At 37.3% G+C, this 24,929-nt stretch overlaps 1 protein-coding gene and 1 long non-coding RNA gene across 4 annotated transcripts in view; one reads left to right on the top strand and one right to left on the bottom strand.

Moving 5' to 3' along the window:
* The window catches only part of RFX7 (regulatory factor X7), a 151,142-nt gene that overhangs the window by 79,541 nt on the left and 46,672 nt on the right, over positions 1–24,929 (top strand). For all 3 annotated transcript variants that reach the window (XM_063794976.1, XM_054667560.2, XM_054667561.2), the window contains 2 exons: positions 21,400–21,482; positions 23,004–23,126. In XM_063794976.1, the coding sequence (XP_063651046.1) occupies positions 21,400–21,482; positions 23,004–23,126 (206 nt within the window). The remainder of the gene's footprint in view (positions 1–21,399; positions 21,483–23,003; positions 23,127–24,929) is intronic.
* LOC107968492 (uncharacterized) lies at positions 3,613–16,470 on the bottom strand. The gene is made up of 5 exons (XR_001709660.4): positions 16,378–16,470; positions 9,291–9,356; positions 6,037–6,106; positions 5,082–5,259; positions 3,613–3,720 (listed from the first exon to the last, which is right to left on the bottom strand). It is a non-coding gene; the product is annotated as an uncharacterized LOC107968492 (long non-coding RNA).

Below are 24,929 nucleotides of genomic sequence, written 5' to 3'. Positions count from 1 at the left end.
TTTAAGTTCATTTAAGTCTGTATTATATACCTTCCAGGAAGAGTGTACCGTCTTATTTTCTAGGCTTTCTAACCAGCCAGTGTTCTAAGAAAGCATTTTTATGTTTTGCCAGCTATTTCTAGGTTTAAAAAATGCAGGTAGCCTATATTTTTGGTAACTTAGCATACCCTAGTAAAGCATCTGCTTTACAGGGCATGCTATGCTCAGCACCTGGAAGGCCAAGTAAACTCACCTGGTCAAAAATGGAACGTGTCTAATGAGTGCCTTCTCATTGGTACGTATATGGCTTTCTGAGTTAAGTCAGCTCTACTAGGGTAGGGTTTATTCATGAGAACTGACCAAAGGAGGATTTTCTAGGACTGTCATTAGGAGAGAAAATTTGAAAAATGATGTGGGGTTACCAGAATACCTGTTGCTTCTGGAGGATTAAGGGTATTGTCACTTCCTGAAACTAGGTAACAGATGCCATCATTTAGATAATTGTGTAGTGAGTCAGGTTCCTTCCAGGGGAGAAGTCTTAGTGATATCCTCTTGCAGGGGAATATAGTAAAAAACTTGTAGATGGTATATTTTAAGTTTTAAACACTGATTATGTAATCCTTTAAAACAGGGGTCCCCCAGGTATGGTTCATGGCCTGTTAGGAACCGGGCCACACAGCAGTAAGTGAGCAGCAGGCGAGCAAGCATTACTGCCTGAGCTCCGCCTCCTCAGATCAGCAGCGGCATTAGATTCTTATAGGAGCACAAACCCTATTGTGACCTGAGCATGTGAGGGATCTAGGTTATACGTGCCTTATGAAAATCTAACTAATGCCTAATGGTCTAAGTGGAACAGTTACGTCCCAAAACCATCCCCATAATCCCCACCCCATCCATGGAAAAATTGTCTTCTGTGAAACTGGTCCCTGGTACTAAAAAGCTTGGGGACCATTGCTTTAAAAGACTTTTTCTTTCTACCTTCCAACTCTACTGGCACAGTGTTTGTACTCCTGAGGCAAATGATCAAAATTAACAGCCTAAGCTGTGTTCTCTAAAAACTGTCCTACTTTAGTGAACAGCAAAGCCTATTATGAGATAAACCTTAAGAACCAACTTTCTGGGCACACATGAGTTGTCCATTACAAAAATCTAAAACCTAAAAAAGAAAAAAAATCACGGCAGAGGTACTAACTACCCCATGTGAAAAATCCAATTTTAGCATAGTTAAAATCAGGCAAAGGAAGGCAGTGCAAGCAGTCTGTTGGTAGGAAGTCTGTTCATGTGTCATGGTTATCTGTGTGGAATTTCAGTAGTACCTGAGTTCTCACCAGGATCCTATCTGGGACACTGCAATAGAGATTATTTCCCTGGGTATAACCTTCCTAGTCTCATCTCCATCTTGGCTTAATGGAATCTTATTGGTATGGCTTGCTCCGTATCTAAGTACTGTATGTTTCACAGATCTTGGATATTAAAACATATGATTGCTCAGATATAGTCTGGATGGTAATAACAAACAGGTGTGGTCCAGCAAATCAAGCATCTGGTGCTTATGGCCCTGGAAGGAATCAGCTACTGACCCTGTAGATGGACCAGAAGGGCTAAACTTGAGACCCACAGCTAGATCTCTTCCACAAAATTGTTTTGTTTGGCCCACACTGATGTTCTAAAATTTTTGGATTGGTTGCCATATTTTAGAAAGAGGAAAGTTCACAGAAAAACTTAGGTATTTGTTTTCTCTTTTCTCTTGAAAACAGGACACTGAACCCTTGTTTGCGCATGACAGCAGTTGAACCTAAGTAGTGGTTATTCCTTTTAAACATGACATGCACTCTTTAATCCTCTTAGTCCCCACCATGCTTTTACCTCATCAGATTTTTCTTACCTATGTTCTACTGTACTCATGTGCATTACGTGCCTGGCGTTTGAGTTTGTGGCTTTTGTGTTAGATTATTTGGGGGCAAGGTTATTATAAGAGCTATTCTTTACAGGGTTGGGGACCCATAATGGTACATATGAGGATAGATAATGGGAAGAAAGCCTCTGTTTTTATTTCTTAGTAATATGGAGTCTTTACTGTCAGTTCCTGCTTTAGCTGCCATTACAACGGCCAGCCAATAGAAAGCAAAAATAGTATATAACAAAGAATAATGATAACTGTTTTGAGTCTCTGCTATAGATCAGCCACTGTGTAAAACATGTTGCCTTCTCACTTTCCTGTGAGACCATCCTTGATTACTCTATTTTAAATTGTGGTTTAACATACCCTCCCAACACTTTTTCTTCATAGCGTTTATCATCATCATGTAACATATGTTTTACTTTTAAATTTTATTGTCTGTCTTCCTGTTACTAAAATATAAGATAGTGCCTAGAGCATAGTAGGCACTTGATGCTAGATGAATATATAAATGAATAATGTTGTTTAATTTTTAAACTTTCCAAGTCTTTCCCATGGTTTAGTGTTTTAAATCAGAAGCCAGTCTTCTTGATTTACTTACTGCTGAAGTGTTCCTGAGAAACAGACCTACTATTAGAATGGGGCCTTCTAAGAGGTGACACACTCCCAGCAATAAATTTGAGTAGTTCACTCCAGTAGTAATTCTTAACAATTACTTTCCTGCCCTCCAGAGATATATGCTGCATCTGTGAGGGGTTATGGATGTGTGGAGTATGCAATTCCAAAAAATTATCTTCTTCCCTTTACAAGAGAAAGCATGCTTTCTCACCTCAAATCCTTGCTTTAATGAATACTAAATGGTGACCAAGGTCAACTCACCAACACAGACTTGATTGAAACTAAAATTTTGTTTGCATTATCTAATTAAAATATATCAAATAAATAAATAACAAAAATTCACCTGTTACTGCTCGAAAAAGGCTCATGGGTAGAAGATCACATTTATTTTGTGATACGGCACTGGAGTTACTGTTAGTAAGATTTATCTCAGAATCTTATTTTTCACTTAGTGGAGAAGAAATAGGCACTTTTCAAAATGAAGAGCATGTCTGTGCAGAATTTACTTGAATGAGAAAACTTGGCAGTGGGGCCAGATTTAAATAGCTTGTTTGGTTTTGTTTAGTATCACAAAAAGAAATAATTTATATAAGGCCATGCCATTTAAAGGATTGTGAACCTTTTACTCTTTCCTTTTTTTACATTAAACACTTGAGTTATTGTATCCTCCTTTAGTATGTGAGAAAAACATGGTTATTAATGTTTTTGTTTTTCTCTCCTGTTAGGGACTCGAGTGGACTAAATTGCCACTGAGCCCCAAAAAAATAAGTTCTGGTAACTTTTGTGTTTCATGATTATAAACAATGCTCTAACCATTGTCAGCTAGCTTTCAAATTTATTACATTGTCTCAAAAATATGATGGCAATTTCTCATCATTACCTGAAAGAAATGCAATTTTCATTAATACGTTTATATTCAAAGAATGACATAATACACAAAAGTGTGCTCTGATGGAAACAAATGAATTCTTACAGTATTCTAATTTTTCTATCTTTGCACTTTAAGTCATTTCAAACTTGCAGAAAAGTAAACTCTAGGGGAGAAAAGAAGGAAAGGTTACTAGGAACAGAGAAAACAGAGACTAAAGAATTGACTTTTCCTCTCAATGGCCTACCTGTTTGTTAAGGCTGTAACTTTGTAATCTTGAAGAATCCAGTAGAAATCCAGTTTTTTGAAAGCATCGTGGCAGCTGGACTGTCAAGTACCATCATTTTTTTACATGCTGAAAAAAGTTAAAAACACAGTGACTAGAAAGATCTAAACCTTATCCTTCTTGCTGATACCACCACCCATCCCCACCTGCTAGTAGAACTGTGTGATCTTTTCAAATAGCACACAGAAACATTGATAATAACCTTGCCTTCTCCTGAGTGATTCAGAGTGAATTTAGGGGAATGTTACATGATGATCCTATGATGGTCAGTTTTTGTAGAATTTAACAGTGGGAAGACGTGTTCTTAAGATGGCTCTCATTTGAATTCTATTTCAAGGGGACTGAAATCTTTTGGCTTTGGTACCCTTTGGCTATTTGAACCATAGTTCCTACTATATGAGTGTTTTAGCAGTATGCCCTTGTCTAAGCATTTCATTTGGTTCTTACTTTGGCACTTATGAAGCCAAAGATACTATGATACTATGGTACTTTCTACCGTGTTATTCATTATCTCAGTTTCAGAGATTCAGCTTCCTTTTTTACTATTAAGTTCTAAAAAATTCATTGTAGTTGTGTTTCTTTCCTGGATTTATCTTTTGATTTATCATCAATTTATGAACTCAGTTTCTTTAAAGTATTAAACAGGCAAATATAAATTGCTAAGAAAACCGAAATATATTTTAGAGCACATTCATAAAAATTACCAATGAATGTCCCTACTTTTTTCTTTTATAATGTAATGTAATCATTTCTTAGTTTTATGTGCAGAAACTTCTCAATATTAAGCACAGAATCTACTTAGTAATATCTTACATGTCTATCTTGGAGTAAGAATTTGTCAGTGCTAATGTTGCAGCCCCTTGGGGCATCTTAATATTGGAATTTCTCCAGGCTTGATTATAGTTGAGGGAAGTTCAAAGGGAATTTTTTTATTGTTTAGCTTGTTTTTAGGTGGCAGTAAATTCTCTAGGTCATCCAGCAGGATTAGGAAGAGAAGCATTGTGAGAAACAAGTTTTGGGTTTTGCTGAAATTTGCTTGTCAGCATTGCATCACTTTTCCTTAACTGTTCTCTAAGTACTGATGTCTTTCAAATTGACTCAGATCATACTCCTTATCTTTGAGCAGAATATTTTGAACAGAAAATTAAGCCATTTTCATTTATATACCTAATTCAGTAGGTTTATAAATAAAAGGGCAAATCCTCACGATAATACAGTACAGTAAAAATTGCTCTCCCCATTTGATTTATATTTTCTAGAACTGAGAATAGAAAAACAATTTCCTCTTACATTGTTTATAGTAGGTAGCCCTTAAAAGAAAATCACTTATCCCTGCCACCCCCAGTGGTCCTCATAACAAGTTAGGAAACTGAAAATTGCTGAAAATTAAGAATTCTAAGCAACAAGCATGGAAAATAGAGTCCTCATACCTGACCTTTTTCTCTATCTTCCTTACTCAATCCTGTGGAAGAACTGCTGGGGCCTGAGAGAATATAATATCAGGTATGTTGATTGTTTCCATAAATTTAAAGAGGCAACAGAATAAGCTTTATATTTTCTCCCTTTTGATCCTTATACTTTCTCCTTTTTGATCCTTCTGTTAGTGATCTGGTGAAGAAGAGTCCTTTTAGAAACTGCTCCTGAATCAGTGTCGCTTGAGGGGGGAAAAATTAGTATTTCTTTTTGGAGTTTTGTTTTTGAAGCTTAAAAAAATCAAGGGCAGACAAATTCAAGCATAATTATTAGTGTATTTATGTTCCCTCCATATATGGTAACTCAACTGAAGAAACAGTTAAACTTGATTATTTAGGTTTCTGGAATTTAAGCTGACTATTCCAAACACAAAGTTAAAACTTAAAAAAAAAAAAAAACTTTTTACTGATACCAATCTGAAAAGAAAAGTTTCATGGACTAATTATGGACATGATACCCTGATTGATCATCTTCCACCAGAACTCATTTATTGTCAACCTGGCCAGTACTTTGGAAGGTGTTTATAAGTCTCAAACAAGCATTTCTGCTAATTCTGGAAATAATGATCCTCAGATATAATTTCACCATCAAGGATTTGCAAGAAAGCTCCTCAGTGAAGTACTAATTGTTATGCTCTTTATAAGCATCAGCCCTTCCCCAGTTTTATAACCTTGCTTAAAAAAACAAAACCAAACAGAATAACATGAGAGGGAAGATTGTCGTTACAGGAAACAAATCACTACAGATTTCAAACAAGGGAAATCACTTTTCATTAACATTTGTGAAGTTGTGGCTTAAACCTGATGCTTCACTTTTTCACAGTGGTCCCTAAAAACAGGAGCAGATCTCTCCATTTAGACTACTTTTAAATTGAATATTATGCCAATAAATAATGAAAACATAGTTCCTTACCATCTGCTTAAAGGTCTTTAAGTTCTGGTAATAAGACATTTAAAACTCTCTCTGGTTCTCTGCAGTCCATCTGGTATGTATTGACAGTTCAGAAACAGATGTCCGGAGCAAACAGGAACACCAAAAAATTAGTATTTGCAATATAGAATATTGTTTCAGGTATTTCTTTATGACAGAAGAGAAATGAAAAGTTACCCATTTTGTTCCCAGCCGAACCTGGAGAAAGTTATTTCTGAACTATTCTGCTTAGATTGATTATTTCTTTCTCTCTAGTAGCATAGCTGTTGTCAGAAATATTTACTAACTTCAATTATATGTCGATAGCTTAGGAAAAAATAGTATCTGCCCTTTTCTGCACTCACCCTAAGGGAAGCCAGTACTTGTGTAACATAATCTTCAATGATGAGTGACCAAGTCTGATGGTCACCTATAAAATCTGGAGGACTCTTGCTCTTGTGGTATTCCAACCAAGTTAGTGGAGATTATCAGGCTAAATACGTCCTGAATTTCTTAAAGATGCCTTACCTACTCCTAAGTTCGTTGAAGCCTTATTCACAGTACCTAAGATACAGAAGCGACCTACGTGTCCATCATCAGATGAATGAATAAAGAAAATGTAATTATACATACACAATGAAGTAGTATTCAGCCTTAAAAGGGGGGAACTTCTGTTATTTACAACAACATGGACTAACCTAGAAGGCATTATACTAAGTGAAATAAGCCAGGCACAGAAAGACAAATAATGCATGATGTCACTTATATATGGAATCGAGAAAGGTTGAACTCACATACGTAGAGAGTAAAATGATGCTTACCAGAGACTGGGAGGTGGCAGGGAGGGATATGGGAAGGGGAGATGTTGATCAAAGGGTACACAGTTTTCGTTAGATAGGAAGAATAAGCTGTAGTGCCCTATTGCACAGAATGGTGTCTATTATAACAATAATGTGTTGTATATTTCAGAATTGTGAAAAGAGTTGTTTTTTGGGTTTTGGGGGTGGGTTGTTTTGTTTTGTTGAGACAGGGTCTTGCTCTGTTACCCAGGCTGTAGTGGCACAATCCTGGCTCACTGCAGCTTTGACCTCTGTGGGCTCAAGCAATTGTACCACTTTAGCCTCCCAAGTAGCTGAGACTACAGGTATGCACCACCACACCAGCTAATTTTTGTATTTTTTGTAAAGATGGGATTTTGCCATATTGCCCAGGGTATGAGAGTAGATTTTAAATGTTTCAGCTACATGAAAAAATATGTGAGGCTGCAGTGATTTGTGATTGTACCACTGCCCTCCAGCCTGGGTGACAGAGTGAGACCCTATCTCTTTAAAAAGAATTTTTTTTCTACTTTAATGTTTTAAATGCCTTACTTTGCCACATCAAATTTTCTATACTTGTTGATAGAATTTGAATTATAAACTCTTCTGCCAAAGATCTGATTTTAACCAATAACATATTTTTAAAATAATAACATTTACGTAACACTACCTATCATAAGTTTTATATCACAAAAATTATGAGCATTTTGTCGCTGTGTTTTATATTTTGAAATTGATACACAGCTTAAAAAGCTTGCCTAATATTACAAAGCTAATGAGTGGCAAATCTGGAACTCAGATCTGGGTCTTCTAATTCTATATCCTATACCTTACCCACTGTAGCTTACTGCTTGATATAGACATCAATTTCAAGTAACAGCTGCTTCATTCATCTATTTTATATATATGTCATATCCTTATTATAGGTCTTATGTAATATGGGTTATTCTTTATTATTAATTTGTCAGTAGGAGACTTGCTTATTAACCTCAGATTTATAAAAGCTTCATCAAAGCTACTTTTATTACTCTGCTAATCAGTTACTGGGTGATATTCTTATATGAGAAGTCTCTATGACATAAGTTCTAGAAGAGTCAGTGAATCATACATTTTGCTGTATGACTATCTTAAGGATAAATTGTTAGGCCAGGCGCAGTGGCTCACGCCTGTAATCCCAGAAATTTGGGAGGCCGAGGCGGGCAGATATGAGGTCAGGAGTTCAAGACCAGCCCGACCAACATGGTGAAACCCCATCTCTACTAAAAATACAAAAATTAACTGGGCGTGGTGGCACGCGCCTATAATCCCAGCTACTCAGGAGGCTGAGGCAGGAGAATGCTTGAACCTGGGAGGTGGAGGTTGCAGTGAGCCAAGATTGTGCCACTGCACTCCAGCCTGGGCAAGAGAGCAAGACTCCGTCTCAAAAATAAAAATTGTTAGGTTTTTTTCCTAAATTAAATACCAACTCAGAGAAAGACGTTTTCATATGCTGAACATAAAAGTGGCATTCTTTTTCATCTGTAATAAAGAATCCCATGATATAGATGTAGCACAAAAAATCAGTAGAGAAAGTGTGAAATACTCAGTAAGTGATACTGGGACAATTTTTAGTTAGGTCCCTACTTTATATCTTACAGAAAAATAAATTCCAGAGGAATTAAAGGCCCACACATGAAAAACAAAATTTTTAAACTTTAAAAAGAAAATATAGGATACTATCTTTATGACACTGAAATAGGGGGAAATTTCAAAAACAAAAGACCAAAAGCTCAGATTATGAATGAAAAGATTGATAGATTTGACTGCCTGGAAATGACAAACTTCGATATCACAAGACTTCAAAAACAAAGTGAATAGACAGGCTACAACTAGGAGAAGATATTAGCAGCACTTTCAACCACTAGAGGATTAGTATCCAGACTGCCTGATAAATATCCGCATATTTAGATGAGTAAAAGAAATGAATGGGCAGTTCCTTGAACATTGTGGTTCTCCAAGTGTAATCCTCTGACCAGCATTAGCAGCATCTCCTAGGTGCTTGTTAGAAGTCCAGATTTTCAGGTCCCCACTTGAGACCTACTGAATCAGAAACTCTGGAAGTGGGGTCATGCACTCTTTGTTTTAACAAGCTCACTAAGTGAATCTGGTGCATATTAAAATTTTAGAGCTACTCTGTTAAACTCAAATGATAAATAATATGAAAAGATTCAGTCTCATCATCAATCAGAGAAGTATAAAACAATTAGATACTTTTTCATACCCATAAGATTAACTAAACTTTAAAACTTAAGTTTTAACAAGAATCTGGAGAAATAAATTGTAGTATTGCTATTAGGAACATAAATTGGTATAAGTTTTAGAGAGCAATTTGAAAATATCCAATAAGGTTGACTATATACATTCTTTGTTACCAGACACTTGTACTTTTAAGTTACATACCTTAGGAAAAAACTCTCACACAAGGCCACAAGAGTCACAAATAAAGGATTTCCATTACAGCACCATCTGAAATAGTGAAACTTTGTTATAACATATTGTCTGTCAGTAGAGACATGAACAAACTGTGGTTTTGTTTCATAGAATACTATTTCTATATGCTGTTAAATAGATTAAGTCCAAGATCAGAAGCAAACATGCCAAAAGGTTAGCATCTTGTAAATGTGGACATTGATGCATGCATGTGCACATTCTCTACTGTGTTTGAAATACTTTGTAGTTTTAATTTTTAAAAATTAAATGAGATATTAAAATATTGAAAGAGTTTCAATTTGGCTGTGTCTTATCTTTCAGGATTCTGCCTCAAAGGTGGATTTAGTTTGGACAAACCAGGATCATTATAGTTGAGGGTCGTAACCAGACACTGGAAAACATTTTTTAAAACAATCAGTAAATGCAGATTAATTGAAGATAAGCTGCATACTTTCCTGAGTAAATGCTACGTACGGCCCAAAGTAGAGGAACAGATTGGCATATTGCAGGATCATGTGTGGTAAACTTATTAGAGCTGACTTTTTAACCAGTTTTTGGATTTTTTTAAAAGTAAAAGTTAACTGGAAGAGAGCATGAAGGCTGTATATTCTAAACTGGTGCTTATAAACCATTTTTTGCCCATACCCCATTCTGATAAATGTAATTATATTCTTGGTTAATATCATTTGAAATTCAAAATAAGTTAAATACTAATCTAAAAAATGAATGAATGAAAGCCTTTTTTATTATGGGGAGGAGACTTTTTCTTGTTTCCACATTTTTTTTAATATACTTTTTAAGTTCTGGGTTACATGTGCAGAACGTGCAGTTTTGTTACATAGGTATTCATGTGCCCTAGTGCTTTGCTGTACCTATCAACCCGTCACCTACATTAGGTATTTCTCCTAATGTTATCCCTCCCCTAGCCCCACACCCCCCGACGGGCCCCAGTGTGTGATGTTCCCTTCCCTGTGTCCATGTGTTCTCATTGTTCACCTCCCACTTATGAGCGAGAACACGCAGTATTTGGCTTTCTGATCTTGTGATAGTTTGCTGAGAATGACGGTTTCCAGCTTCATCCATGTCCCTGCAAAGGACATGAACTCATCCTTTTTTATGGCTGCATAGTATTCCGTGGTGTATATGTGCCACATTTTCTTAATCCAGTCTATCATTGATAGACATTTGGGTTGGTTCCAAGTCTTTGCTATTGTGAATAGTGCCGCAATAAACATATGTGTGCATGTGCCTTTATTGTAGAATGATTTATGGGTATATGCCCAGTAATATTGCGGGTCAAATGGTATTTCCAGTTCTAGATTCTTGAGGAATCGCCATACTCTCTTCCGCAATGGTTGAACTAATTTACACTCCCACCAACACTGTAAAAGCGTTCTTATTTTTCCACAACCTCTCCAGAATCTGTTGTTTCCTGACTTTTTAATGATCGCCAATCTAACTGCTGTGAGATGGTATCTTATTGTGGTTTTCATTTTCATTTCTCTAGTGACCAGTGATGATGAGCATTTTTCCTATGTCTGTTGGCTGCATAAATGTCTTCTTTCAAGAAGTGTCTGTTCATACCCTTTGCCCATTTTTTGATGGGGTTGTTTTTTTTCTTGTAAGTTTGTTTAAGTTCTTTGTTTCTGGATATTAGTCCTTTGTCAGGTGGATAGATTGCAAAAATTTTCTCCCATTCTGTAGGTTGCCTGTTCACTCTGATGATAGTTTCTTTTGCTGTGCAGAAGCTCTTTAGTTTTAATTAGATCTCACTTGTCAATTCTGGCTTTTGTTGCCATTGCTTTTGGTGTTTTAGACATGAAGTCTTTGCCCATGCCTATGTCCTGAATACTATTGCCCAGGTTTTCTTCTAGGATTTTTATGGTCCTAGGTCTTATGTTTAAGTCTTTGATCCATCTTGAGTTGATTTTTGTAAAAGGTGTAACGAAGGGATCCAGTTTCAGCTTTCTACATATGGCTAGCCAGTTTTCCCAGCACCATTTATTAAATAGGGAATCCTTTCCCCATTGCTTGTTTTTCTCAGGTTTGTCAAAGATCAGATAGTTGTAGATACACGGAGTTATTTCTGAGGGCTCTGTTCTGTTCCATTGGTCTATATATTTGTTTTGGCACCAGTACCATGCTGTTTTGGTTACTGTAGCCTTGTAGTATAGTTTGAAGTCAGGTAGCATGATGCCTCCAGCTTTGTTTGTCCTGCCCAGGATTGTCTTGGCTATGCGGGCTCTTTTTTGGTTCCATATGTAGTTTAAAGTAGTTTTTTCCAATTCTGTGAAGAAAGTCAGTGGTAGCTTGATGGGGATAGCACTGAATCTATAAATTACTTTGGGCAGTATGACCATTTTCATGATATTGATTCTTCCTATCCATGAGCATGGAATATTTTTCCTTTTGTTTGTGTCTTCTCTTATTTCCTTGAGCAGTAGTTTGTAGTTCTCCTTGAAGAAATCCTTCACGTCCCTTGTAAGTTGTATTCCTAGGTATTTTATTCTCTTAGTAGCGATTATGAATGGGAGTTCACTCATGATTTGGCTCTCTGTTATTGGTGTATACAAATGCTTGTGATTTTTGCACACTGATTTTGTATCTTGAGACTTTGCTGAAGTTGCTTATCAGATTAAGGAGATTTTGGGCTGAGATGATGGGGTTTTCTAAATATACAATCATGTCATCTGCAAACAGAGACAATTTGACTTCCTCTCTTCCTATTTGAATACCCTTTATGCTTTGTCTTTCCTGATTGCCCTGGCCAGAACTTCCAATATTATGTTGAATAGGAGTGGTGAGAGAGGGCATCCTTGTCTTGTGCCAGTTTTCAAAGGGAATGCTTCCAGTTTTTGCCCATTCAGTATGATACTGGCTGTGGGTTTGTCATAAATAGCTCTTATTATTTTGAGATAAGTTCCATCAATACCTAGTTTATTGAGAGGTTTTAGCATGAAGGGGTGAATTTTATCGAAGGCCTTTTCTGCATCTATTGAGATAATCATGTGGTTGTTGTCATTGGTTCTTTTTATGTGGATTGGGTTTATGTGGATGGGATTATGTTTATTGATTTATGTGGATGGATTACGTTTGTTGTTTATGTGGATTGGATTTATGTGAATGGATTACGTATATTGATTTGTGTATGGTGAACAAGCCTTGCATCCCAGGGATGAAGCAAACTTGATCATGGTGGATAAGCTTTTTGATGTGCTGCTGGATTCGGTTTGCCTGTATTTTATTGAGGGTTTTCACATCGATGTTCATCAGGGATATTGGCCTGAAATTTTCTTTTTTCGTTGTGTCTCTGCCAGGTTTTGGTATCAGGATGATGCTGGCCTCATAAAATGAGTTAGGGAGGAGTCCCTCTTTTTCTGTTGTTTGGAATAGTTTCAGATGGAATGGTACCAGCTCCTCTTTGTACCTCTGGTAGAATTTGGCTGTGAATCCGTCTGGTCATGGACTTTTTTTGGTTGGTAGGCTATTAATTACTGCCTCAATTTCAGAGCTTGTTATTGGTCTATTCAGGGATTCGACTTCTTTGTGGCTTAGACTTGGGAGGCTGTATATGTCCAGGAGTTTATCCATTTCTTCTAGATTTTCCAGTTTATTTGCATAGAGGTTTTTATAGTATTCTCTGATGGTAGTTTCTATTTCTGTGGGGTCAGTGGTGATATCCCCTATATCATTTTTTTATTGCATCTATTTGACTCTTCTCTCATTTCTTCTTTATTAATCTGGCTAGTGGTCTATTTTGTTGATTTTTTTTTTTCAAAAAACCAGCTCCTGGATTCATTGATTTTTTTTTTGAAGGGTTTTTTGTGTCTCCATCTCCTTCAGTTCTGCTCTGATCTTAGTTATTTCATGTCTTCTGCTAGTTTTTGAATTTGTTTGCCCTTGCTTCTCTAGTTCTTTTAATTTTGATGTTAGGGTGTCAATTTTAGATCTTTCCTGCTTTCTCTTGTGGGCATTTAGTGCTATAAATTTCCCTCTAAACACTGCTTTAAATGTGTCCCAGAGATTCTGGTATGTTGTGTCTCATTCTCATTGGTTTCAAAGAACATCTTTATTTCTGCCTTCATTTCGTTATTTACCCAGTAGTCATTCAGGAGCAGGTTGTTCAGTTTCCATGTATTTGTACGGATTGGGTAAGTTTCTTAACCCTGAGTTCTACTTTGATTGCACTGTGGTCTGGGAGACTATATGTTATGATTTCCCTTCTTTTGCATTTGCTGAGGAGTGTTTTACTTCCAATTATGTGGTCAGTTTTAGCATAAGTGTGATGAAGTGCTGAGAAGAATGTATACTCTGTTGATTTGGGGTGGAGAGTTCTGTAGATGTCTATTAGGTCCACTTGGTCCAGAGCCGAGTTCAAGTCCTGAATATCCTTGTTAATTTTCTATCTCATTTATCTAATATTGACAGTGGGGTGTTAAAGTCTCCCATTATTATTGTGTGGGAGTCTAAGTCTCTTTATAGGTCTCTAAGAACTTGCTTTATGAATCTGGGTGCTCCTGTATTGGCTGCATATATATTTAGGATAGTTAGCTCTTCTTGCTGCATTTTTCCCTTTACCATTATGTAATGCCCTTCTTTGTCTCTTTTGATCTTTGTTGGTTTAAAGTCTGTTTTATCAGAGACCAGGATTGCAACCCCTACTTTTTTTTGCTTTCCATTTGCTTGGTGGATCTTCCTCCATCCCTTTATTTGAGCCTATGTGTGTCTTTGCACATGAGATAGGTCTCCTGAATACAGCACACTGATGGGTCTTGACTCTTTATCTAATTTGCCAGTCTGTGTCTTTTAATTGGGGCATTTAGCTTATTTACATTTAAGGTTAATATTGTTATGTGTGAATTTGATCCTGTCGTTATGATGCTGTCTGGTTGTTTTGCCCGTTAGTTAATGCAGTTTCTTCATAGTGTCGATTTTCTTTACAATTTGGTATGTTTTTGCAGTGGCTGGTACCAGTTATTCCTTTCCATGTTTAGTGCTTCTTTCAGGACCTCTTGTAAGGCAGGTCTGGCAGTGACAGAATCCCTCAGCATTTGCTTGTCTGTAAAGGATTTTATTTCTCCTTCACTTATGAAGCTTAGTTTGGCTGGATATGAAATTCTGGGTTGAAAATTCTTTTCTTTAAGAATGTTGAATATTGGCTCCCACTCTCTTCTGGCTTGTAGGATTTCTGCCGAGAGAGCTGCTGTTAGTCTGATGGGCTTCCCTTTGTGGGTAATCTGACCTTTCTGTCTGGCTGCCCTTACCATTTTTTATTTCATTTCAACCTTGGTGAATCTGACGATTATGTGTCTTGGGGTTGCTCTTCTCGAGGAGTATCTTTGTGGTGTTCTCTGTATTTCCTAAATTTGAATGTTGGCCTGTCTTGCTCGGTTGGAGAAGTTCTGGATAATATCCTGAAGAGTGTTTTCCAACCTAGTTCCATTCTCCCTGTCACTTTCAGGTATACCAATCAAATGTAGATTTGGTCTTTTCACGTAGTCCCATATTTCTTGGAGGCTTGACTCGTACCTTTTTTTTCCCCTCTAATCTTGTCTTCTCGCTTTATTTCATTAAGTTGATCTTCAGCTGATATCCTTTCTTCTGGTTGATCGATTTGGCTATTAATACTTGTGCATGCTACACGAAGTTCTCGTGCTGTGTTTTTCAGCTCCATCAGGTCATTTATGTTCTTCTCTACCTTGGTTATTCTAGTTAGCAATTCGACTAACCTTTTTTCAAGGTTATTAGCTTCCTTGCATTGGGTTAGAACCTGCTGCTTTAGCTCAAAGTTGTTTGTTATTACCCACCTTCTGAAGCCTACTTTTGTCAGTTCTTCAAACTCATTCTGCATCCAATTTTGTTCCCTTGCTGGCGAGGGGTTGTGATCCTTTGGAGGAGGAAAGGCATTCTGGTTTTTGGAATTGTTAGCCGTTTTGCGCTGGTTTTCCCCCATCTTTGTGGATTTATCTACCTTTTGTCTTTGATGTTGGTGACCTTCCAGTGGGGTCTTTGAGTGGATGTGTTAACTCCCGACCCTGTTTGTCTGGGTATCACCAGCAGAGGCTGCAGAGCAGCAATGATTGCTGCCTGTTGTTTCCTCTGGAAGCTGCGACCCAGCGGAGCACCTGCCAGATGCCAGCCAGAGCTCTCCTGTATGAGGTGTCTGTCGGCCCCATCTGGGAGGTGTCTCCTAGTCAGTATACACAGGGGTCAGGGACCCACTTGAGGAGACAGACTGACCCTTAGCAGAGCTGGAACGCTGCACTGGGAGTTCTGCTGCTCTCTTCAGAGCCATCAGGCAGGGATGTTTAAGTCTGCTATAAGCCACTGACTGGGGCTGCTGCCTGTTTTACAGAGATGCCCTGTCCAGAGAGGGGCAATCAGGCAGCCTGGCCATCGCAGCCTTGCTGAGCTGCAGTGGGCTCCACCCAGTTTGAACTTCCCAGCAGCTTTGTTTATCCTGTGGCTGTAAGACTGCCTACTCAAGCTTCAGCAATGGCCGACCCCCCCGCCCCACTCCGCAACCCCCCGACCAAGCTCGACTGTCCCAGGTGCATCTCGGATTGCTGCTGTGCTGGCAGCGAGAATTTCAAGCCAGCGGATCTTAGTTTCCTGGGCTCCGTGGGAGTGGGACCCGCTGAGCCAGACCACTTGACTCCCTGGCTTCAGCGCCCCTTTCCAGGGGAGTAAATGGTTCTGTCTTAGTGGCATTCCACATGCCACTGGGGTATGGCAAAGAAGGAAAAAAAAAAAGCTCCTGCATCTAGTTCGGTGTCTGCCCAATTGGCCAGCCAGTTCTGTGCTTGAAACCCAGGGCCCTGGTAGGGTAGTCACCAGAGGGAATCTCCTGGTTTGTGGGTTATGAAGACCATGGGACAAGCGCAGTGTCTGTGCTGGAGTTCTTCAGGCTCAGTCCCTCACAGCTTCCCTTGGGTAGGGGGGAAAATTCCCCGACACCTTGTGCTTCCCAGGTGAAGTGACGCCCCACCCTGCTTCGGCTCGCCCTCCGTGGGCTGCACACACATTCCAACCAGTCCCAGTGAGATGAACCAGGTACCTCAGTTGGAAATGCAGACATCACCCGCCTTCTGCATCAGTCTCGCTGGGAATTGCAGACCGGTGCTGTTCCTGTCGGTTTCCACATTTTTATCTGCATATGTAAAAAGGATCCTTCAGTTTCCTCAAAAGTGCTAGAGGAAAGAGTCTAATTTTTATATTAATCAGGATGCGCTAATCTATGATGTTGTAACTAAGCCTGAAATATCAGTGGCCTAACCACAAAAATGTATTTTCATTCGCATCATATGCAGCAGAAATCACTGAAGACCACTGTTCCAAATAATCCCTCAGAACCAACATTGACAGGAAGGCCGACATGTTATAGCTTCACCAGTGCAACACATGGCTTCCAAGGTGCCACAGAGGGGGAAATGGGATGGGGTGACACATTGATTTTTTTTTTTTTTTTTTTTTTTTTTGAGACGGAGTCTCACTCTGTCGCTGAGGCTGGAGTGCAGTGGCGCAATCTCAGCTCACTGCAAGCTCTGCCTTCCGGGTTCACACCATTCTCCTGCCTCAGCCTCCCGAGTAGCTGGGACTACAGGCTCCCACCACCACGCCTGGCTAATTTTCTTTGTATTTTTAGTAGAGATGGGGTTTCACCGTGTTAGGATGGTCTCAATCTCCTGACTTCATGATCCGCCCACCTCAGCCTCCCAAAGTTCTGGGATTACAGGCTTGAGCCACTGCCCCCGGCTGACACATTGATTCTTAACTGTCAGCTGAGTAGTGAATTACATCACTGTGATCAGATTCATAATAATCACATGACTACAAGCTAACTGCAAAGTGGACTGAGAAATGTAGGTGAGCAGATGGAATACTGTCTCTGTCCCATGTTTTCTTCACCTCTACACTTGCACCTCATAGAAAGAATTAGCTTCATGTTACTAGTTCTTATGTCAGTATTTTTTGTCAACCAAAGTTTTAGAAGGGAAGGGGGTTGCGTGGCAGGATTCAAACACCAAAGTCCACCTTCAACCTCCAAAAGCAACTTGATCTTACACTATGCCTTCATTTTCCCCTTGATCACATAATATAAAAATGAATGTTGAATCTGATTGTTTGCTACAGGCTTTTCTGTCCAGAATGTGAAAGGTCAAAGTACCATCTCAATCGTCATTAAGTTTGTAGCATTGTTGTGCTTTCATAGCTAAAAGTTCAGAAAAACCGTCTTCATAAATCTATGCTTATGAAAATGGGATGATGACATGCAAGGTCGGATCACTTGCTGGAAATAACCAAGGATATTTTATGAAAATTCTCCAAAATTGTTTCCTGCAATGTGTTTGACATATAAATCAAACTTGAGTTCAAACATTCCTTTTTAATATCTTTTTGCAAAGATTGAAGTGCATGAGAAAGAGGTCTTTTAAGTTTTCAGGCAAGATCTTCAACTGCAATAGTATGAAATTATCAGCTACCTCATTCAAAAGACTTGAATAATATTTGAGGTTCTGCCTAAATTTGAAACCGTTTTCACTAGCTTTTCTTTGAGAACTTCTTCAACTCAATCAAGTAAGTGAAGACTTTTAAGTCTACAGATGTTGTTTGTCATTTAAGTTTCACTTCGAATCATCAGATATGTTTTCCAAATGTGCAAATCTCTGTTAAAAATTAGAGTTTTTAGGCTGGGCATGGTGGCTCACGCCTGTAATCCCAGCACTTTGGGAGGCCGAGGCAGGCGGATCATGATGTCAGGAGATCGAGACCATCCTCGCTAACACGGTGAAACCCTGTGTCTACTAAAAATGCAAAAAATTGGCTGGGCCTGGTGGCAGGTGCCAGTAGTCCCAGCTGCTCGGAAGGCTGAGTCAGGAGAATGGTGTGAACCCGGGGGGCAGAGCTTGCAGTGAGCTGAGATTGCACCACTGCACTCCAGCCTGGGCAACAGAGCAAGACTCCACCTCAAAAAAAAAAAAAAAATTAGATTTTTTATTGTAGTAAAATATACATAGCATAAAATTTACCATTAGTGATATTTAGTACATTAACTGTGTTGTACAAGTACCATCTGAATCTAGTTTCAAAACCTTTTCCTCACCCCAAAAGGAAACTCAGTACCCTTTAAGCAGTCATCTGCCTCTGGGAAACACTAAGCTGCTTTCTGTCCCTAGGGATTTGCCTATTTTGGATATTTAATATAAACAGAATCACATGATATGTGTCTGGCTTCTTTCACTTAGCACAATGTTTTCAAGGTTCATCCATGTTGTAGCATGTATCAGTACTCCATTCCTTTTATGGCTAAATAAAAAATTATAATTTTTAAAGTTTATGAAGTTGGTCTTTTCTCTGGTGCTCCAAAAATAGAATACCATTATGATTTATTTTATAAATCCAGCCAAAGGAATTTTTTTTTGACCACCAACGAATTTCAACATAGAACAGAAAACTTTTAATTCTTATCATTTAAATTGTCATAAAGCATATCAAATAATCAGATGTTTAACATACTTGCCACATGATACTCTTGCCTTGACAATCAAGCAAGGTTAGGGTCTTCTCCTAAACCAGTGAGCATTGTTTCAGAAGCCACTAATTAGCAGTGGATGACACAGTATATCCAAAACCAGAAATCTTGATGGTGAGCCCAGCCTTGCTGGACTGAAATGCCATCACTATACACTTGGGTCATTTTTTTTGTTTGCTTTATAGAATTTTGTTATTATCAGTTTTCATGCTGCTCTCCAAATTTTTTCTTCTATGTGTTGTACCCCATATGGCAATGAAAACAGTAATTGAACAGTTACAAGTTTTCATTGTTTTAAAAAAATTAGGACACTGACTTTAATCTTTTTCAAAACTTTTTTTTGCCATCTTCTAAATCATCTCTTTGGTGCTTAATACTAATTTAGAACATCTTCTGAAATTTCTTCTATGTTCTGGAATTTCTTTTCTATTCTTTTTTCCAGTATATTTAAAATTTGAAAGCTATATAGAATCCAAGGTTTCTCCAACAGTAGGAGATTTTTTTCTTTATGATCAAAAATGATATTTTTATTACACTTTCTCAGACATGGCTCATAATATTAGGTATTTTATTATTATAACCTTCTCTTAATTTAATATGATTGGCATTGTTGTGATTAAGTGGGTGATGTTAATAATATTTGACAGTAGTTCATACCTAGCATCCCAGCACTTTGGGAGGCAGGAGGATCACTTGAGGCCAGGCAGGAATTTCAGACCAGCCTAGGCAACAATTTTGTAGCAACAAGCTACAAAAAATAAATTAAAAAATTATGTGGCTGTGGTGGCACGCACCTCTGGCCCCAACTACTTGGGAGGCTGAGGTGGGATGATCAGTTGAGCAGGAGTTTGAGGCTGCAGTGAGCTATGATTAAGCCACTGCAATTCAATCTGGGCAACAGAGTGAGACTCTCTTAAAAAAAACAATTTGACAAAAAAAAATTTCAGGAACCATATTTAAGACATTAAAGTGGGGTGACATCGGAGGTAGGAAAACCAGCTGGTTAGACATTTTAGAAATTTAAGTGTCATTAAAAGTTCATTAAGGGCAAGAACTGTGGTGGTGGTGTTGTTCATCTTTGTTGTATTGTTCACTCTTTGTACGATTTGTGATATATAGTATAGGTTCATAGTTATTTTATGCCACTTGTGGAACATAGCAGAAAACAAAAGTAATGGATAAGCAAACGAATTATCCTTATTGTTGAAAGAAAGGCAGCTGAAGACCTAGACTACTGTGGTGGCAGTGAAAAATCGAGACTGGAAGAAGATGGGACAGAGTGTTAGAGGGCTAAATAAAGGATTAATGTGGAATGCACCAAGAGAAAAAGAGTTAAACACACTCCCAAACTGAACACTGTGGAAACTAGAGAAAAGAAGGTGATGATAAGTAGCAATTAAGAAGAGAATGTGTGTTTGTTTTCTTTGAGGGGAGAGCTACACAAGGGTATAGCTGATATTATTAGGTATTGGAGCAAGAGCCAATTGGAAAATACCTGTAAGCCATGGGATTTTAAAAATGTAAATTTGGGAGCTATTTGCATGTGATTGATTAAATCATTATGTGGATGGATTCTAAGATTAAACTTTTGTGGATATCTTCTGATAAGACTAAGAATAGGCTTGGTTATATCATGTTAAGTATTTTCAAAAACTGAATCTCTGTTTAAACTGTGCTTTATTAAGTAAGAATAAATTCTACCAGGAATGCCAGTAATCTGTCCACATTTTTCATTGCAATGGAATTTTGCTTAGATTGGGCTACCAGAGTTTTACTATGAATATTTTTATTATAATAGGATTTGTGGCACATTTGAAGCCATTATGGCAAACTGAGTTTAGAAGAAAGGTAGGAAGGCAAAAATTATTTTAAAGGTTACATTTAGAGACAAAATGACATAGTTGCAGAACAGTAGCAATAGAAAATCTTACAAGTAGATTCTCTAAATAGCTACTGTTGGCAAGCCAACAAATAATTACATCTGTAAGGTCTGGAAAGAGTTACTGGTTTTATTTCAGTGTTTTTAACCTCAGTTCCATCCACAGGTAAGAGTAGCACCATCAGTCACATGTTCTAAATATTTGAAAATTAGAAACGGATTCTAGAAATTATGTCATTCATTTTATAGTTCTACAGAAAATTTGCTGTAAAAGTGCTGAAAACCTCATAGCCAGTTAACGGTTAGTGAACTAATAACTGTTTCTCTTGATTCCTGGTCCAGTACTTGTCCTATAGGACAAGTAAAACCCTCCTTCTTTAAATGTGATTAAAAATGAGAAGCTTTTTTTGAGCCTTGGTCAATAATTCTATTTATGCCCATGATGTAAGAACTAATAGGGAAGTGCCATTTTCTTTTATTAAATTTTTGTATGCAATAAATTTATCAAATAACCTCATTGTATTATTTTAGTGATGAGAAAAGACAAATGATTCATCTGTTTTAAATTTAAATAGTCATTATTGTTTAGGGAGATGTTAGTAAATTTTGTTTGGGGAAAAATGAGTGTTTTTTAAAAATGATCTTTCTTTTTAATCCTTTGTAAATAGCAAGAAGTTGAGAAGTTTACAGACCTAGAGAAACTCTACCTCTACCTTCAGCTGCCTTCTGGTCTCAGCAATGGAGAGAAAAGGTATATCTATTCTTGTCTTTGCTATAATTATGCTGTTTATAGGATGTCCCTAGGATATATGTGAGGTGTGTATGTTTTGGTTGTTAGAGTTTTTGCAATATTCCTGAAATCATTAGAAAACATACTGGCAAAACAATACATCATTTTAGTCTTTGGTGATATTTGGTTAAGTATTTACTTGCAGTTTTTGTTAATTTATTTGTGCAATTGGGTAAATGCTATGACATGCAATTTGGGTTTTGTTTCATAGACAGATGAATATGTTTATGCAGTGTGAGGGATTGTGAAAATTGAACAGAAAACCAAAGAATAAACAGATAAGTATCATAAGGAATAAGGTATAAGAGTTTTTTTAGGTACTATCAGATAAACACATCATAGAATATAAAACAGAAAATAAAGTGAAATTGCCTGTATGAAACATGAATTCATAAATGTAAGGTGTGTTAAGTGCTTGGGGTATTACTATAGTTTCATCATTAAAAATTATAGAAACTGTGGAGAGAAGCTGTTCATTCAGTCATTCTAATTTTTAAGAGTTTCCTTAACCTTTTAAGTATTTCTCAGAATCATCTCATTCATATAAATTATGCTTATCATTCTATTTTTTAAAACTGTATATAGAAATAAATGAAATGCAAATTATTTGAGTTTTATCTTTTTTTCCCTCAGACCAACTTTTATCACTGTTTTAATCATGTTATATCCTAGACACTTGCTCAGTGTTTTCTTTGAAATTAAATAAATTATTCTTACAGATAGCTGAGATGGATGTCACAATCAGTAGAGTAGCTTCCCTTATCCTATCTTTGGTGTCCATTTCGGTATTTATTTATAAGTAATACTTCCATATAGTAAAAGTTTACAGTGTTTAATGGATATGTCAGGCTGAGGCAGGGGGCCTGGCTTTAGGAAGGATTGTAGGGGGAGATTTGTCTGTTCAGGATCTCTCTGGTACAAATTCCATTCTGGAGCACAGAATGCTTTAGTAAGATTTCCAAGTAGTTATATATACATATATATATGTGTGTGTGTGTGTGTGTGTGTGTGTGTGTGTGTGTGTGTGTGTGTATGTATATATGTATATGTATGGGTATACATGTATATATATATGTGTGTATATATATATTATTTGAGAATGCTGAGCAAATGGAAATAAGCAATTTTTATATAATTTTGTTTTAAAGTTTGATGATTTATTTGGTAAGTGTAGGCAAATGGACAGGTAAGTACATGAGCAGATATCCACTTAAAAGTGATTTTTGACCAAAACAAATACTTTGTCAGTGCTCTATCACCTGCATGGGGAGGGATGGAGCAGGGCAGTAACTTCAGTCTTACACTAGCTATAGAAAACAGCTCACAACCATAGGTGGACAATTATCTACTAGATGTCCTAAGTTTGGTTTGGTCGTTTATAGTGTATTTGTATACAGTTCTTTAGTGGAACATTTAGGCCTAGCTCAAAAATTGTTAATGAATTGCTGTCTGGTCAGCTAAAACATGTTTTCATTCTATTAGTGATCAGAATGCCATGTCATCTAGTCGGGCACAACAAATGCATGCCTTTTCCTGGATTCGGAATACCCTAGAGGAACATCCGGAGACTTCACTGCCCAAACAGGAAGTCTATGATGAGTACAAGTAAGTAGTATGTGTAATATGGCATGCTGATATATTAAAGAGGTAAAATACTATACTTGGCCATAGTGATTTGTTTTATTATTGGTGAATATCAAGCTGGTATATGGGAATTACACTTAGAAATCTCTTAAGATTCATTCCAGCTCTAAGCTTCTGTAGTAGCATTTATAATAAAGGGGGGCAGGATTAATGAATAAAAGGATTTCTGTAGAGTTCTTCAGGATGACAGGAGGGAGGTCAGAGAGTGCAAGGACAGTGGTGTAGGATTGGTGAATAAAAGGATTCCTATAGAATTCTTAGGTATGATAGGAGTGTGTATCTGGGGTTAGAGAGTGGAAGGCAATAAATAAATCAATACATAAGGCGAAACTAAAACATGATTTTTTACTTGGACTTTTTAAAGGCCCTTTTCATGAATCTAAAAGTCTTCTAATTCTTCTCCATACCAAAGAATATTGTATATTATTTATCAAGGACAAGAGAGTTGTCCTTGCACATATTAGACACTCAAATTTGGTTGTATTTACAATTTATTTAAATCCAGGATACAAAAATATAGAGGCTGATGAGCCCTTCTGGTTAGAAAAAGGTTAATAGTTGCTAAATATAGTCTCGTTTAACATTTTTATAATTGATTTGGAAGGAGGAATTTATTCCAGCAGAGTAAATAAAACCAAATTTGAGGGCATATTGAAATGTCAGACCAACAAGAATTAATGCGTTGTACTTACAAATTTGGGGCAAAAAGTGTCAAATAAGTGCTATTGCTAACCAGTGTAAGGTAATGCGAAGGAAATTGTACTTATTGAGATTATTGGTATCTATTCACAATTCTTACTACCTCACCAAAAGAAACATAATGGAGCTAGAAGAAAGTCTAGATAAAAATATCTGAAATGATCAAGAGAACAAAGTTAAACTGAAGAACTCTAGATTTATTTTCTCTTTACAAAGGTTAAAACTGAGAGTGCATGTGATCCAACTTGTTCATTCATTCAGTCGACAACAATCCATTGAATACCTATATGCCAGACCCTGTGATAAGTTCTCAGGATACAATTGTAAACAGTCACAGCCCTTGCCCTTATTCAGCATATATGCATATATATATATATATATAGTTAGAATAAGCATAGATTCTTCATTAAATTCAAGTTAGTTAAAATAGACCCCTCCGAAACTTCAAAGAAGCAAATTTGAATTCAGTAAAAGGTTATAGAAATCAGGTAAACTTGTGTGATATGTTGAAACTCTGGATTGAAGATCAAGAGAATAGATTCTGCCATTAAACTTGTGTGACATAGGCAAGCATTTTAACCAGTCTTTGTCAGTTGGTTCATCTATAAAATGAGGCAGTTGAAGATGTATGAGGTTTCTTTTTTGGTTTTTTTGGTTGGTTGGTTGTTTGTTTTTTGAGACAGGGTTTAACTCTTGTTACCTAGGCTGGAGTGCAATGGCACGATCACAGCTCACTGCAGCTTTAACTCCCACTCCCACCCCGACCCCCAGGGCTCAAGCGATCCTCCTGCCTCAGCCCTCTGAGTAGCTCACACTATGGGCATGCATCACCATGCCTGGCTAATTTTTGTTTTTGTTTTTTGTAGAGAAAGAGTTTTACCATTGCCCAAACTGAGGTTTCTTTTAGCTCTAAAATTCTAAAAGTTGTCTCAAGTAGTGAATGTTAAAGGACTAATTATCCAAAGATGTCTTGCTGGTTTTCCAAAAGGCACATTGGGCAAATAAATGTGTGACGATTCCATAACAGACTAATGAGGGAATACAGAGTATTCATATAATTTTTGA

This window comes from Pan troglodytes, chromosome 16 (assembly GCF_028858775.2).
Source record: "Pan troglodytes isolate AG18354 chromosome 16, NHGRI_mPanTro3-v2.0_pri, whole genome shotgun sequence".
Lineage (NCBI taxonomy): Eukaryota > Metazoa > Chordata > Mammalia > Primates > Hominidae > Pan > Pan troglodytes.
The sequence above is the reverse complement of the archived record's forward strand: the minus strand, read 5'-3'. Positions and strand labels throughout refer to the sequence as shown.